This window comes from Sciurus vulgaris (genome assembly GCF_902686455.1).
Source record: "Sciurus vulgaris genome assembly, chromosome: 7".
Lineage (NCBI taxonomy): Eukaryota > Metazoa > Chordata > Mammalia > Rodentia > Sciuridae > Sciurus > Sciurus vulgaris.
Window position 1 is genome coordinate 100,788,542 of NC_136467.1, and position 17,976 is coordinate 100,806,517.

Below are 17,976 nucleotides of genomic sequence, written 5' to 3' on the forward strand. Positions count from 1 at the left end.
GAGGATTCTATTGGGAATTAGACTAGAGGTCACTCACGTTATACTCTAGTAAATAACTTGTCTATATTTTGCCCATATTGTGACTTTAAGTGATGAACTAATTAATCTGGTGGAAGAAATTTCAAGGTAGCATGGCATTTAATCAGTGGCATGGGTATTGCTGGAAAGTTTTAGCCAGGTTTGCTGTGAGAATTGGGAGCAGAAAACAGAGCTGAAGGATTTTCAAAACTTGCAGCTTGATAAGAAAAGTATATGTAAACCTGGAGCATTAAAGGTGTGCTTTTGGAAGAAAGTATAGCCCCCAAGGAGATGCTAAGTACTTTACACAGAGACAACAGGAAAGATGCCTGCAAGACCTCTCAGGAATTTTCATGACCACACCCACTGCAGGCTCAAGGATTTAGAAGGGAAAATTCCTTTAAGAAGAGTTCATGGGGGTACATTGTTTACAGAAGGGGCCCTAGGAAGTTATTTCACCATATTGAGACACACAGGCGTTCAGTGGCCCCTGCAGGTTTGATTCCAGAGGGCCCAAGTAAACTCCAATAACCTCATTTAACCCCAAATAAATTTTCCCCTCTCTAAGTTGTTCTTGCTAGGTATTTTGGTCACAGTGACAGGAAAGATGATTAAAATATCATGTGATGCCCTCTTCCATGTTGATGCAGCAAGAATGCCCTCAGCAGGTGTTGAACAAATGATAGCACCATGCCCTCGCACTTTCAGGCCTCTACAACCATGAGATAAATAAACCTCTACTCTATGGAAATTATTGGTCATATTCTGGTATAGCAACACAAAAGGACCAGGACACTCAGTGACCACTATCAGCAAGGTGATTGTTCAAGAAACCTGTAAATAATTCTTGATATTTTATCTTGTTCCTGTACCATAGCCAAGTCCTACATATTCTGCCTACAAAGCTAAAAATCAAATGTACCTACTTTTCTGACTCACTCCTGTGACCTCCTCAGTCTAATCTTCCATCATCTCTCACCTGCTTTCCTCTACTGTGTGGTTCCCTGAAAAAACTTAATGTTACTCACAAGGTCTTTATGGTCTGGCCTTACCTTCCTCACTACTTCATTTTATATTCCTTTCCACCTCATGCCTGCATACTAGGTTCCTTTAAACTCCTCAAATCCACTAAATGGTTCCTGCACCAGACTACTATACTGTATTCTGTACTTAAAATCTTTTGCTGCCTATCCTTTACCTAGCTAAGGTATTTATCCTTCAGGTAACAACTCAAATGTCATTCTGTCATAAAGTCCTTCTGCGGAATCCAACTTTAAATTAGGGACCCTACTCCTATCACACCAGTTATTTTATTTCATATTATGTCTAAGGGTATGCAAATATTTATTTATTTGTGTGTGTGTGTGTGTTTATGTGCTTTTTTGTTTTGTTCTCTCTTACAAGATTATAAGTTCCAAAAGAACATAAACCACATTCCTCTTCTATCCACCAAGGAATACCCATTGCTTGCTGGGCATGGTGGCGCATGCCTGTAAATCCAGCAGCATGGGAGGCTGAGGCAGAATGATTAGAAGTTCAAAGCTAGCATGGACAACTTAATGAGACATCATCTCAAAGTAAAAAGTAAAAAGGGCTCAGTATGTAGCTCAGTGGTGGAGCAACCCTGGGTTCAATCCCCAGTACCAAACAAAAGGAACCCCCCCATAAAAAGAAGAATACCCACTGCTTAGCATAATACTTGACACAATAAAAAATAATTTAATGGATAAATGAACCTCTAAGTTGCATTACTTCTTATTATAGATGAGAGTCCTATCATCCAGTGGTAAGCAAATTTTAAGAACTGGAGCAGATCTAAGTGCGGTGGTGCATGCCTATAATCCCAGCTACTGGGGAGGCTGAGGCAGGAGGATTGCAAGTTCAAGGCCAACCTGGGAAACTTAGAGATATGGTGTCTCAAAATAAAATAAAAAGGGTTAGGGAAGTAGCTCAGAGGTAGAGTGCTTGTCTGACATGCATGAGGCCTTAGGTTTGATCCCAGTACCACACACACACACAAAAGGTATCTATAAGTGCTGGGGGTATAATTCAGTGGCAAAGTATTTGCCTAGCATGTTCATGGCCCTTGGTTTGATCCTTAGCAAAATAAATAAATAGGAACAGTATTCTGATGTCTCACTAGAAAATATTAGAAAGTTTTTACAATGTGGTCTATTCTAGTAGTCTATTCAACACTAGTAGACTATTACTGTCTATACCAACACAATGGTTTCTACTAGGTCTCTCCTAATATACACATAAGTACATGTGTTTAGGCAGACTTGTGGTCTAAATAGTAAAATTTTCAAGGGTTTCTTCCTCAAAAATGTAAATATAAATATATTTTAGTATATTTATAATAAAAAAACATTATATATATGTTTATATTTACATATATCTGACATAAAAATATGTTTATATTTACATAATATAATATCTTACATAAAAATATATGTTTATATTTACATATATCTGAGAGTGAGGGGGGAAGGACGTGTAAGTGATATAGAGGAAATGCCTTTGATAAAAACACTCCTTACTTAGGCCTGCAGGTGCCCAAGGTAGCTAAAAGCAAAATAAAGCTCTGCATCTCTGCCTTCATTTTTACAGCTATCTCCTTTATTACCTTAAACTTTGTGTCAGGTCCCTGCTCACTTCTGCATGTAGGCACGTTAATTACTTAAGAAATATACATCTAAAAACTAGAAATACAAGGTTTACTAGCCCTAAATTTACCTAGCCTATCTTGTTCTTCTAAAGAATGAGGCCAGATTTGCAGTGACATTTACAGCATCCTGTTTTCAGGTTACTGGAGCAGCAACTGGAATTCTTTGGTCATTATCCTACACCTTCCAGGAACAGTGGAAGGCAGGTACCAGAGCCCCACCATGAGACTGCCTCCATGAGCAGGAATAATCGCCCCATGGGATTGAACTGCCCCTTTCTGGGATCACAGGTATGACAGAGAAACATCTGAACAGCAAGTGGAAAACTGCCCCCTCCTCAGGCAATAAGGACTTCTCCAGAGCTACCTCATAAAATCAGAACTAAATAATAATCAACCAGACCACAGTTTGACCAAGACTGCTTAATTATGCATATGTACCTCTTGCCCCCATCTCAATCCTTCTATTTAAACCTAAAGTTCCTATTGTACCCTGCAGATAGAATTGAAATGTTGAATCTCACTTTACCATCCCATATTGTGAAAAGGTCTCTTCCTGTTTTTCATCATTTTTCTGTTTGTTTTTTGGAATGAATGGCTAGACCCATTTTTGGGGACCCTCAAGGGTCAGGCCTCTGACCTAGGATTCAAGTAATAGGACACCTTCAAAGGAGATATTTATGCCCTACTTTTAGGAAGAACGGGGGAAAGAAAGTTCTTGTGTCTATTGTTTATAAATTGCCTTTAGTGCAAAACAGCCCTCCTGCCAAAGTGGCTATTTTAGTCAGCTTTTTGTTGTTGTGACTACAATATCTGACAAGAACAACTTAGAGGAGGAAAAATTCATTTGGGGCTCACAGTTTTAGAGGTTCAGCTCATGGTCAACCAGCTCCATTTTTCTGGCCCTAAGCTGAGGGAGAATCTTATAACAGAAGAAGAGTGCTATGGAGCAATGTTGCTCACCTCATGGTAACCAAGAATCACAGAGAAACAGGGAGCCAGGGACAAAATACATAATCCCAGAGGTATACCCCAGGGACACACTTTCTCCAGCCATGCCCCATCTGCCTAGTTACCACCCAGTAATTATTCAAATCGCTAATCCAGCAAGTGGATTAACCCACAGATTAGGTTACAGCTCTTGTAATCTAATCATTTCACTTCCTGCATTAACTCGGGAGCTTTTGGGGGACACCTCATCTGATCTTCTTCAGTACCCAACAATACCCAGAAACTGAAAGAGTAGGTAGGGAAAGCAAAGGAATAATTTAGGAGGTACCCTTCTGTAGGGTTTTCCCAAATTTGGATCCTCAGACATTTTCTGAGAACTTAAGATTTTTTTTTTCTTTTTCTGCTTTCTTTTCCTGTTTTTCAAAAATTAAGGTAGAATACCCCTAAGATCTACCACTTTAGCCACCACACTGCTGCCTGTCTCTGATCCCCACTGATTTTTTTTTTTTTTTTTTTTTTGTGGTGCTCGGGATTGAACCCAGTACTTCATGCATGCTGGACTAGGGCTCTACCTCTGAGCTACACCCCCAGCCCCATTTCAGCCATTTATAAGTGTACAGTTTCAGAGCATTAATTACATTCAATTGTTGTGTAATCATCACATCATCTGCCTCCAGATCTTTTTTCATCTTGTAAAACTGAAACTCTATACACATTGAACACCAACTCCCCATTCTCCCCTTTCTCAGTCTCTGGCAACCAACATTCTATTTTCTTTCTCTGTGAATCTAACTGCCCTATGCACCTTATGTAACTTGAATTATACAGCATTTTTCTTTTGTGGCTGTATTGTTTTATTCAACATAAATTATAGCCTTAAGTTTGTTCCATTTTGAAGCATGTGTCATAACTTCCCACCTTTTTAAAGTCAAATAATATTCTATTTTATGTCGATATCAATTTTGTTCCTCCATTCATCCACTGATGGACACTTATGTTTCTTTCAACTTTTAGCTATTGTGAATCATGCTGCTATAAATGTGGTTGTACAAATATCTGCTTGAAGTTCTGCTTTCGATTCTTTTGTGTATATACCCAGAAGTGAAATTCCTGGATCATACTGAAATTCCACTTAGAATTTTTTGATAAGCAATAATGTTTTCCCTAATGACTATGCCATTTTACATTCCTACCAGGAGTGTACAAGGGTTACAGTTTCTCTACATTCTTGCTAACAATTGTTATTTTCTGATTGGGATTTTTTTGTTTTTGTTTGTTCGTTTGTTTTGGGGTAATGGGGATTAAACCAGAGGGGTGTAATACCACTGAGCTACATTCCCAGTCCTTCTCTTCTTTTTTATTTTGATACAGGGTTTCCTTACATTGCTCAAACTTGTGATCCTCCTGCTTCAGCCTCCCAAATCTCAGGGATGACAGGCTATGCTGCCACCACTGGCTCCTTTTTGTTTATAATTGCCATCCTAATTGGTATAAAGTTATATCTATTGTGGTTTTGATTTTCATTTCCCTAACAATTAGTGATGTTTCACCTCTTTTTGTGTACTTGCTGGCCCATTGTTTATCTTTCTTAGAGAAATGTCTCTTTATTTGCCCACTTATTGTTGTCCCCCCCACCTCTTTTCTTTTAAAGGGAAACAGTGCATTATTTTAAAGTTTAAGAACTACTATCAGGCTCTTCTTCTGGAGATAGTCAACATTCTCCCTTGAATGTGTATTCCTTACTATAATCCAAAATGAGATTGCCCCCATTCTTCCTTGAATATGTTACCTACCTATCTAAATAAACTACTGTCTATGCCTTGCACTGGACTACTAACTGATATTTAAATCCTAGAGATCAATCTGTTGCATATTGACATTAGATTTGTTGTGAATAATGCCATCATTATAGGTACATAATCACTACTTAATTTTTAAATTTGAAATATTTAATTTTAAAAATTGCTACACGTGAAGTATAATTCACATTGCAAAAAAATGTGCATAAGAGTACAGTGTTAATTTTCACAAATGGACCCATGTGATAAAACCAAGACCAACAGAGAGAACCTTACTAGCATCCTGGAAGCCCCTCTTCCAGTCATTACCCTTCCAATCACTATCCTCTATTAACCAAGGTAGCCATTACAGTAATTTTCAACAGCTTCATTTTCCTCCTGTTGGACTTTACAATTATAAAGAAAAATTCTGAGATGTCTTGAATTTGATTACAAGGGCCAGAGGATAAGAGTTGGGAAGCGACAAGAGAAGTTAATTAGTTAACATCTACTTGCCAAAATCAACAAGATTGCTCCACATTCCTGAATATATGTTGAAAACTTAACCCAAAACCTAAGACAAACCATGCCTATAATCCCAGATACTCCAGAGGCTAAGGTAAGAAGAGCACAAATTCTGGGCCAGTCTGGGCAACTCAGTGTGACTTTTGTCTCAAAATTCGTAAAATTTTGAGGAATGGAGATGTAGCTCAAAGGTAGAGCATTTGCCTGTCATGTAGGAGGCCCTGGGTTCAATGCTCAATGTCACAGGAAGAAAAAAAAAATGTCCCATTGCTGTTGATCACCAGGTCTCACCAATTCTGCTTACAAATGGATTTCCCAGGCTATTAACTTCAACCAATCCAGAAGCAACAAGTACTTTTCATTTTTTAGTTGTTGATGAACTTTTCATTCATTTATTTATAAGCAGTGCTGAGAACTGAACTCAGTGCCTCACACATTCAAGGCAAGTGCTCTACCACTGAGACACAACCCCAGCCCACAAGTACTTCTTTATGGACTGTCCTCCTATCTCAAAACTTTCTGTTTGTGTTAAACCACCCCTCTTACGTATAAGTAATATAGGTTCAATGTAAACAATTAATGTTTTTCTTCCCCAAATTTTCATTTTTAAAGTGCCCTTGGTTCTTAGTTCCAGCAGACATATTTCCAAATGCTACCTAGTTTTGCTGTTGGTCGTTGGGAATCTTTTCCTAGGACTGGGTCCTTTTTCTTTTTTTTCTGGCTGAGAGCTGCAATGGTTCAATAAGCCCTTTTATTTGAGAGAACCCAGTCTCAAGAACTTTGACTTAACAAAAGAAAAAAAAAAAAAAAACAACTTAATATGCACTTTTGTGTCTGTTTATGCTTAATTTTAGGTTTCTAGAACTCCTTCATGCTGTTTGTTGCCTATAGTTGCAAATGGTTTGTTGCAATGCCATGTGAGAATCTATTCACTTATTGTTGATGGTCTTTTAGGTTACTGACATTTGGGCCTATGATAATAAATCCAGCTATGATCATTCTGATATTTGCCTGTCATTGCATCTATGAATACATTTCTCTCCACTGGATGTGTAGGTGTTGAATTGCAGGGTCAGAACATGCATCGTTAGAAAACAGTGCTTCTCAGTTATTGTTCCAGTTTTCTTCCAAGGAGTAAGGTAGAATAATTCAGTTACTTTCAATAACTTCAGATACTTTCCAACACTAGGTATTTTCCATCTTTTTTTTTTTTTTTTTTTTTTCCTTCTATTTTATTTGGAAATTAGAGGCAACTGGAGCAAGTCTGCTTGCTTTTTGCGGGACTTTTTGGAGTTGGTTTTCTGAATTATTAACCATCGCAGGATTCTACCTTGTCTAGCCAAATCCTGTTGGCTGTGCATGCGTTTTGACTTTGCTAGACAGTTTTATTCACTCTGCCACTTGGATGTCTTTCAAGTAAAAAAAAAAAAAATTGGTGTGCGTCAGAGCGGGGAAAGAGCTTCGAAGACTCTGGAAGTCCGATTACTGTTTAGGTAAACTTATGCGGACCTTCTTCATTTGAGTTCTCTTTTCTAGAACCTACGAGCTAGAAAATCCTGCTCACCTCTGGAGTTTTGGGCGTACGCGGCCGTCCAGGAGACAAGGATCCCAAGGCAGCCGCCCTCTCCGCCACCAGCCGGTGCAGGGGCGGGGCGGGGCACGGTTTGGCGCGGAGCATGCGCAGACGAAGCCCGGCGCATGCTCCACAGCGCGGCGGGTCCCCAGTTGAGGGGAGTCGAGTCTCCCGCGCCCCGCCATCCCCGGCAGAGCCACAGCTCAGCCGTTGGATCTGAGCCCTCAGTGGTAATAAAGTTAGTTAAAAAACCATAACCATTTTTGAAAGAGCGAAAGAAGGTGCGAGCTAGCCCGGCGGCCCGCCGGGGGAGCTGGCGCGTTGGGAGGCGGCGGCGGTTGCGCCGCGACCAGGAGGAGCCGGTCGCGCCGGCCGGCGGGTCCGCTGCTGCCGAGGGACGGTGAGTAGCGGCTCGCGCTCTGGGGCAGCGTCGCTGCGCTCACTCGCCCTCTGCAGGGCCTGAGGTCCTCGGCCTCCGCTGGGAAAGGACCCGCTTCACTTGGAGTCCCGGGAAGCGCCTTGCGCCGCACGATGGAGAGGGGCGTGGGGGTAGGGGCCTCCAGGCCCGGCTCCCATCCCCCGCTCCTAAACACAGAGCCCAAGTTTCAGGGAGGAGGTGGGCGGCCCGGCGCCCTTTCTCGGCTCCCGGCGGTCGGGTCTGTGTGGGCGTCGGTGCCCCAGATTACCCTGTGGGCGAGAAAGAGCCGGGTGGAGCGGAGCGAGGCGCTGTCTCTCTACCTCCACCCCTCCGGCTGCTGAGCATCCAGCTTCTTGTAGTCCCCCAGCCCCAAATGGAAAAAGGTGCGAGCCAGGCCGAGCGACAACACCAGCAAGGCGCCTAGAGTGCGGGTTTACTGGGGAGGATTGTCCCAGGTATGTCCTGGCTGGGCTTTTAGAGCCCTCATCTCCCCGCAGTGGGGGCCCCTCCTTACCCGCGGCCCCACCCTTCCCTAGTGTCTCGCGCAGGCTGCTAGAATATGAATGAGCCAGCCTGCACTATTTCATTGACACTGGCTGCCACAGAATTTCTCTACTCGGAGATTTAAGGACCGCAGTTCCAGGCGTAAGAACCCGAGTGTGAGAGTTAAGCATATCACCATCAGGAGCCGGTGAAGTGGTGGTGGAGTCCGAAGCAGGCTATTTACTTCTAGGTTTTACATAACTTTCTAACATGTTATGTTCTAGGTAACTTCTTTGACCATAGGAAGTTTTTAAGTACAAGTAACTGTTAACGATAAAACACTTTCTGGTCAGAATTGACTCATCCTTTCCATCTCTAATTAATTAGACTACATTGGTTAGCCAATGAATTTTAAAATTAAGTTTGTAGAAACAGGGTATTTATATAAAGTACTACTGTCAAGGTTTTAATTATATTCAGAATTAGGCTTTTCTAAGAGCATCATTGTTTTGATGTAGGGTTTTAAGTCTATATTGATTGAAATATCTTGAGTTATGTTAAAAATCTGCTTTCACTTTTTTCAATTTTATTACTTTTTAAATTTATGGTAAAATTGACCTTTGGGGGGTGTACAGTTGTTAATTTTAGATTCATGTAACCAGCACTACAATCAGGATATAAAGTAGTTCTACCACCACAAAAGTCATGCCATCCCTTTATATCACATCTCTTACCCCTAACTCCTGTCACTGATCTTTTCCAGAATGTCATTTAAATGGAATCATAACAGTATGAAACTTTTTGATACTGCTTCTTTCATTAAGCACCATGCCTTTGAAATCCCTCCCAAGTTGTTTCATGTTTGGATAATTTTTTTCTTTCTTATTTTTGTGATACTGGAGATTGAACCTAGGGCCTAGTACACTGAGCTACATTCCCAGGCCTTTTTTTTTTTTTTTTTTTTTTTTGAGATAGAATCTCAAATTGCAGATGTTGACACTTGAATTTGTGATCTTCTTGACCCAGCCTCCCAAGTAGCCTGGATTATAAGTTTGTACCACCACCACAACACCTATCAATTGTTACTTAACTCCTTCCTTCCTTTCAAGTAGTATTTCATTAGCTTGGTATATCACATACTCTGCTCATTTATACATACATCCATTGAAGAGCATTTGGTTTGTTTTCAGTTTTAGGCAGTTATGAATAAAAGTGCTGTATATTCATAGTACGAATTTTTATGAGAACTTTTCATTTTTCTAGGGTATTGCTGCCTGAGATTTAGGATTATATAGTCAATCTATGTTTAACTCAAGGACTGTCAAACTGTTTTCCACAGTGTCTGCATCATTTTGTAATCCCACCAGCAACAACTGAGAATTCCAGTTTCTCCACATCCTTTCACATCCTTCCCAGTGATTGATACTGTCTTTTTTTTTTTTTTTTTTTTTTTTTTTTAAAGGCAAGATCTCTCTGCAGTCTGGTCTTGAACTCCTGGGCTCAGGTGATCCTCGCATGCCTGACTTTTGTCAATAATTTTAACGTTGCCATTACACCTGAAATCACTTGAGCCTGGAGATATTTTCCCTGAGTTTTTAAGTTATAAAGTTAAGTTATACGACTCAGTTGTGTGGCGGTATCTCACTGTGATTTTAACATAACTTTAACCAATGGCCAGAGATGTTGAATGTCTTGATATGTTCATGCACATGTATACCATTTAGTGAGTTATGTAGCCAAATCTTTTGCCCAATTTTTAAGTTGTTTTCTTATGTTGAGAAACATAAGGGTTCTTTTTATGTTCTGGTTACAAATTTTATGTCAGGTGTTTTGCAAATGTTTTCTCCCAGTCTTTAGTTTGTCTTTTTGTTATTGTGACATTGTCTTTCATAGAACAAATGATTTTAATGTTGATGAAGTCTAGTTTATCAGTTTTTCCTTTTATATGTCTTTTGGCATTATGTCCAAGAACTTTTTGCCTAACCCCAGGTAAAGAAAATTTTTTTCCTTCTAAAAAAATTTTTTTTGTAAAAGTTACATTTTTACATTTAGCTTTGTGATTCATTTTGAGTTAAGGTGTAAAGTTTAGATAAAGCTTTACTTTTTTGCATATGGATATACGATTGTTTCATCACCATATTTTGAAAGACTCTCTTTTCTCCACTGAATAGCTTTTCCCACCTCTGTCAAAATCAATTGGCTGTTTTTGTGTGGATCTATTTTGAGACCTCTGTTCTGTTGCATTGATTTGTATACTTTCCCTTTGCCAGTATCACACTTCCTTGATTAAATTAGGCTTACAATGTCTTTAAATTGGGCATTATGATTTCCTCCAATTTTATTTCTTTTTCAAAATATTTTTAACTATTTTAGTTCCTTTTCCTTTCCAAAAAAAAGTTTTAAAGTTAGCTTTGTCTGTGAAATCTTAATGATACTTTGGAACTGCATTAAACCCATAGATCAATTTGAGAATTGCTATTTTTTACTCCGTTGAGTCTTCCAATCCATGAACATGCCATGTCTTTCTATTAATTATTTGGTTTATTGGTGTATTGTAGTTTTCAGCATACAGATCCTCTATGTTTTGTAGTTTTTTTTTTTTTTTTCTTTTTCGTACTGTTTAAAAACTTTTGGAGCTATTATAAATCTGATATTTTAAATTTTGCTTTCAAATTGAACATTGTTAATATATAAAAGTACAGTTAAATTTTATGTGTTGCCCTTGTATCCTGTGACCTTTCTAAATTTACTAATAATTATTAGTTCCAGGATGTTTTTGGTTTTTTTTTATTTCTTGTTTTGTAGATGTTTTGGATTTTTCTACAATCTTGTCATTTGTGAATACAGACAATTTTATTCATTTTTTTCTGTTTTATTTATTTTTGTTGCCTATTGTACTGGTTAGGATTTTGTGTATGATGTACAGTAGTGATGTACATCCTTACCATATTCCCAATCAAACATGAGAATTAAGGATAGTCTTTGAGAATTAAGGATAATGTTAATTGTAGGTTTTATATTATAGATACCCTTTATCAGGTTGAAAAGTCTTATGGGTTCTAGTTTGCTGGGAGTTCCCCCCGCCCACCACCACCACACAAAAGAATGTTAAATTTTGTCAAATATTTCCTCTGCATTAGTTGATATTGTGATGTGCTTTTTCTTCCAGAGCCTAATGTGGTATATTACGTTAACTAATTTTCAAGTATTAAACCAACTTGCTTTCCTGGAATAAAGCCCATTTGGTTGTGGTGTATTATTATTTTTGTATTGCTGAATTCACTTTTTTTGTTGAGAAATTTGCATCTTTATTCATAAGAGGTACTGTCTTTGTGTGGTTTCAAGATAATGTTGGCTTCATAAAATCAATTGGGAATTGTTTCCCTCTTCTTTCTGTTCTGGAAGAAATTTGTCATTGGTTTTAATTTTTTAATGTATGATGGGGTTCTCCTTTGAAATCTCCTGAGCCTGAAGATTTTTTTCCTGAGTTTTAAAATTCATATTTAATTTCCTTTATAATTATAGAACCATTCAAATAATCTTAATTCTTATTGTGGAAGTTGTGGTAGTTTATGCTTTTCCATTTCCATTTCGTGTAGATTGTCAAATACATGTGTGAAAAGTTTATTATCTTTTTGTGTCTGAAATTGTATTATAGCTGAGATATCTTTTTGATCTCTCCTATTTCATCCTTGATATTGGTAATTTGTGTCTGCTTTCATTTTTCTGTATTAGTCTTGCTAAAGATTTTTCATTTTTATCTTTTTCCAAAATTAGCTTTTAGTTTCATCAGTTCTACTTTTCATTTTTGAATTTTATTAATTTCTGTTCTTTATTATTTTATTTCTTTTGTTTGATTTGGGTTTATTTTGCTCTTTTCTTGAGGTGGGAGGTTAGATTTTTTTTTTTTTTTTAAGCACAGTACCTTTATTTTATATATTCATTTTATGTGGTGCTGAGGATCAAACCCAGTACCTCACACGTGCTAGGCTCTACCACTGAATCACAACTCCAGCCCCTAGATTGGTTTTTGAGTTACTCTTTTCTAAGGTAACTCTTTCTGAGCTCTGTCAGTTGTGTCTCACACATTTTCACTTGTTGTTCTCTTATTTTCATTTTTTTTAAAAATGCTTTTAACTTATCTTGAGACTACCTTGATCCATAGATTATTAAGAAGTGTGTGTTTTTGGTTTCAGAATGTCTGGAGATTTTCCTGTTGACTTTCTGTTAGTGATTTCTGGTTTGATTTCCTTGTGGTCAGTGAACATACTCTGTACTGAGGGATGGTGGTGAAAGTCTTGCCTTCCCAATAGGCATCCTTTAACACTCCCCCGGCAAGGAAAGGAAGGTAAAAGTGAGTAGAGATGACAGCTGCTGGATGAGGTGCATGACCAGACTCCTCATATGGTGCTGATTTGGGGTTGAGGGCCCCTTCATAATCTCCCAGTGGGGATGAAAGTGGTGGCATCTCAGTTGGTCTTCTCTGATATCACCTCATGGGGGAATTGGGCCCACATCATTACAATCCTTATAGGAGTATGCTTTCTGTCTTGCTCTTACGAGGCTTCCCCTTTTCTGGTCCTTTGGCTAAAAAGAGTAGGCTTTTGTTGGGTCTTTTTTGGTCAGCATTTCTTGGTTATTGGCTTCTTCATAATCCAGTCTGAGATAAATGAGAAACTCAAGGAAAGCTCACTACTTTATTGTTCCTTGTATCCTGTGGTCCATAGCCAGGTTCACAGCTCTTTGTACTTTTAATTTTTTTTTTTTTTTTTTTGTATTGGGGATTGAACCCAGGGGTGCTTTACCACTGAACTACATCCCCTGTACCTTTTTCTTTCTTTCTTTCTTTCTTTTTTTTTTTTTTATTTTGACACAGGGTCTCACTAAGTTGCTGAAGCTAACCTCAAATTTGTGATTCTTGTGCCTCAACCTTGTGAGTCACAAGGATTACAGGTATATGCTGCTACACCCAGCTCCCTTCTTTCTACTTTTTAGAGCCTTGTTTGTTTTATATATAATATCCAGAGTTTTTAATTATACATAAAAGGAAGGAATAGGGAAAGAGATGTCTACTTTTTTAGAAGCAGGTTTCTAAAGTATGTATTTTTTAAAGAGTAAACTATAATATATTTTATCATAGCTTTTTTAAATTTTAAATTTCACAGTCTTTTGGCATAAGTAATTATTTAGGTGGAGAAAAGGATGTTGCCTTCCAAGAACTCAACTGGTATGAGATATAGCTAGATGAACAGGGTCAGATCATGGTAGGAATTTTTTATTTGACCCTAAGTGTCCTGAAACCAAACCTTTTCATAGAGTAGTAGGGTGGTGGTACTTGACATCAACTTATATCCTATACCATTTAAATCATATTCTCAGAGGAAAGGATCCAAGCATCAGTATTTTTTAAAGTTCTCTAGATTATTCTAGTGTATAGTCAATGTTTAGAATCACTAGCTTAAAGTAATGGTTCTAACATTTGGCTAATTATAAAATCACTTGTGGGGTGAGTGTGTGTGTGTGTGTGTGTGTGTGTGTGCATGCATGCGCACATGCACCTATTTTAGTACTTCAAGAAACAAATATCAAGAAGGAATTATAAGCGTAAGAGATTTATCAGCAGAAATGCCAAATGACAAAGAGGAGTGCCTTCAGACTGCAATGCCAGTTTGATGCCTGTGAAAGGAGAAAGGATTGAGTAGAAAGAACCCCTGTCTGCAGCTGCCAGGAAACCTCAACCAGTTTGATGTGGAGCCCCTGCACAAGAGGAATCCCACATTGGGTCAAATTGGCCTGATTTAGGTTGGGCACTGTTGTCCTTCCGTTTACTCTTCACTTGGGGAGAGTATGGCTTCAAAAGAAGTGGGCAATGCAGTGGGTCATAAAGGCGTCGCGCCTGAACACTCTAACATAGCATCTCTTTTGAAGGGACAGCTAAATTGTACGCTTCTGTGCTCATTTTAAAAATTCCAGATTGCAGAACTACTGCTCAGAGATTTCTGATTAATTATATCAGAGCTGGAGACTTAGAGCCTATACTTTGGCAAGTGCTGCTAGGTGATTCTTATGATCATGGAAGTTTGTGAAGTACCAGGGGCAGTTGCTGAGACTCTAATAAGGACAAAGAAAGGAATGTTCTTCACATTTCAGACTTGTTTTGTGTAGTGGTTATATAAATGGGCTTTCAGTTAAGGTAGTTAGAATACAATAAATAGGGAGGAGCCTAACTAGTAATTTTAAGAAGAAATGTGGAGAAATTGACTTTCTATTCTTTTCAGTCTAAAATGCAGACAGTGCACATTCTATTACTTATATGAGTAATTTTAACTGGTCCAAAACCAAAGAAAGAATGTATAGAGTAAGATTATTTGTACAGACCAAGGGGTTGTGAGGTAGGGAGGGAGGGGGGAATTGATAGTGAATAATATCCAAGTGATATTGGCCTAATTATATAGTTATATTGTGTGTATATATGAATATGTAAAAATAAAACCCATCCTTAGTGTACAGCTATAAAGCACTAATAAAAAATTAAAATAAGAAAAACATTATTTGTACAGGAGTCACTGTAACTTGAATATCAAAACACTGTAAACAAGAGCCAAGTGCTGACACAGTTGTACTTTATAATATTAAACCTTTCTTTGGCGTGTTTTTCTAGGGACATTAATTTTAACCTATGAGGTTGAAAGCATTTTTATCAGATTGTATATTTGTTGCTCATTTGATATAATATTGTGGGGTATTCACTATGCTTCATAAAAGTACTAATTTTTGCATGCTTAACTTTCACTGTGCTAAGTCCTCTATATGTATCCATGATCAATAACACTGTGAGGTAGATTTTATTGCAAGGCTACAGAAGCTTAAAGAGGTTAAGCAATAACTTCACCAAGAGTACTAGGAAGTGGTAACTTTAAATCAAGCCTCAGCTGCAATGCCTATAGGCTTGGTCTGTGTGAAACAGTGCTATGTAGACCTAGGCATTTGTTGATACATGAATATCATGCATTGTGCTTCCAATAAAGTATCAAAAATTATTGTTTCACCTTTGAAAAAATTTATTTAAAAGAGGAAGAATGAAACCCTCAGTCTTGGAAATGAATTCTTTCGGTATTATTTACTGATAAAACAATTATGGTTTATTTTGTACAATTTTTGTATCATAAAACTAATTTTATTTTAAACTACAGATTTGAGAGAGAAGATCTGATCATCTGGAATTGGAGTTGGTACTGAAACCATTTCTACTTCCAAAATGTTGGAGGAAGATATGGAAGTGGCCATCAAGATGGTGGTTGTAGGCAACGGAGCAGTTGGAAAATCAAGTATGATTCAGCGATATTGCAAAGGCATTTTTACAAAAGACTACAAGAAGACCATTGGAGTTGACTTTTTGGAGCGACAAATCCAGTATGTACTAGACTGTTTTATCCCTTTGGTTTTGCTTTGTGAAATATCTCCAAGACTTTCATTGAAGTAATAGTAATTAATTATAGAATAGTCCAAAGTTAGGCAACCAGTGGCAGTGACTGATGACAGTTGATGGTTGTTTTCAATTATTCATTAGCATATATATCTTTATTCTTTCTTTTCTTTCATCTTCTTTTCCTTCCTCTCATTTTTTTCATTTTTCTTGTGCTCCCTTTTCCCCTTATTTTCTTACGTTTTATGTTTATTAGTGATACCTTGAGTATTCATTAAATATAAACTAATGATAGACAAACAGATTTCTGTCCACTATTTTATTTAGAAGAAAAGTTACCTGTCTCTCAAAATAAAGTTTTCATCTCTTACATTACAGGTGCCTTTTGTTTAGAATGTCTCTTTTTTTTTAAAACTAGGCAAGACTATTTAGAAGTTAAGGAAATGATAATTTGCTTTACTCTAAAGGTATAAGAGAAGACAGATTTGGGAGGATTCAATTTGCCCATGAAAAGGAAATTCTACTTCAGGAAATCCACTTGAATTCTGCAATACCTCAGAATAATAGTTTCTGTCATTAATCTTGATAACTTTAAAGATATTTTAGATTGCAGGAGATAAAATAAAATAAGAACATTAAACAAATCTGATATACTGTCCCAGATACCAACATGAAGCAAAGATAACTGTTTATCATTTTGAAGATGAATTTTTAATCTTGGGTACTTTTTTTGTACTTCCATATTTGCTTGCTTTCTTGGAACATGTTAAGAGTGCTCATTTTAAGTCTTGATGTTTAGTTGTTGGTGGATTTTTATAAATTTTATTTATATGTGGTTCCGAGTATCGAACCCAGGGCTTCACACATGCCAGGTAAGTACTGTATCTCTGAGCCACAAATCTAGCCCCACATTTTGAGTCCTGATGATATTTATATCTTGTACTTATTACCTGAAACCAAATTAATATTTTAAGTATACACTTGATCCTCATTATTCATCGGTTCTTTATTTGTAAATTCTTCTACTTGGTGAAATTTATTTGTAACTCCCAAATAAGTACTTTAGTGCTTTTGTAGTTATCCGTGGACAGGTGCAGAGCACCAAAAAATTTGAGTTGCCCAGCACACCTTCCCAGCTGAGGTCAAACCAAGTTGTAACTCTTCCTTCTTATTTCAGTTCTCATACCATGAACACTGTCTTTTTTGTGTTTGGTGTAGTGCTACATTTTTCACATTTTGTGCTTTTTTGTTAGTGAGTTTGCTGTTTAAAATGGCCTCCACATATAGTATGGAAGTGCTGCCTAATGTTTCTAATTGCATGAAGGTATGATGTGCCTCATGGAGAAAAAATACTTATGTTAGGTAAGCCTTGTTCAGATACAGACAGGAATGCTTGCTGCTGAACATTAATTCAATATTAATGAATTAACAACTATATTAATAAGTATCTATAAGTGTCTATGATTAAAAACAAACATAAAATAAGGTGATAAAATGTAACTTGAGGTTCTGTGGAACCTAACCCTATAATTCCCCTAGGAGTGGTGTGCCTCAGTGCTAATTCAATATTCAAAGTAATATTATGGGGCTGGGGTTGTAGATCAGTGGTAGAGCACTTGCCTAACAAGTGAGAGGCCTTATGTATGATCCCCAGCACCACATGCATGCACACACACACACACACACACACACACAGAATTATTATATATATGTTAATTATATATATTAATTAAATATATACATATTTGTGTATATGTATATATAGTGTATATGTATGTATATATATAGTGACATTTTAGCTCATAACTCCTATAAATAATGAGAATTACTATATGACAAAGTAGAAAAAAATTTTTAGTTAGAGGATAACCAAGCAGGTAAGCTGCTACTTTCCCTTATTCTATCACTAGAGCATCAGAACCCATTAAAGTGGTGTAGTGAGAGGAGAATAAGCAGTGACCTAAGGGAATTCCCCTTTCCCAGTACCGCTAGTCTCAGAGCTACTACTATTCATGACTATTTTTGAAGGAAAAAGATGGCAGATAAATCCAAATCATATGTGAAGCTATGCAGCTTTACTTTCACTATTGAGAATTAGTATCAACATTTAAAAGTACCGAACTCAGACTTTTTCAGAGA

At 37.5% G+C, this 17,976-nt stretch overlaps 2 protein-coding genes across 3 annotated transcripts in view; one reads left to right on the forward strand and one right to left on the reverse strand.

The window, feature by feature from the left end:
• LOC306665749 (DNA primase large subunit-like) overlaps nucleotides 1–7,575 on the reverse strand; it is a gene marked incomplete at its 3' end in the record, with an annotated part of 290,898 nt that extends 283,323 nt beyond the window's left edge. The window contains exon 1 of the mRNA XM_079147377.1: nucleotides 7,502–7,575. The remainder of the gene's footprint in view (nucleotides 1–7,501) is intronic.
• A 119-nt stretch (nucleotides 7,576–7,694) lies between these two features.
• Nucleotides 7,695–17,976, forward strand: part of RAB23 (RAB23, member RAS oncogene family) — a 30,978-nt gene continuing 20,696 nt past the window's right edge. The window contains exons 1-2 of one of the 2 annotated variants that reach the window (XM_079147494.1): nucleotides 7,695–7,910; nucleotides 15,605–15,824. In XM_079147494.1, the coding sequence (XP_079003620.1) occupies nucleotides 15,670–15,824 (155 nt within the window). In that variant the 5' untranslated portion in view covers nucleotides 7,695–7,910; nucleotides 15,605–15,669. Of the gene's footprint in view, nucleotides 7,911–8,359; nucleotides 8,384–15,604; nucleotides 15,825–17,976 lie in introns of those variants that run through there. The other variant, XM_079147495.1, reaches the window with a different exon arrangement.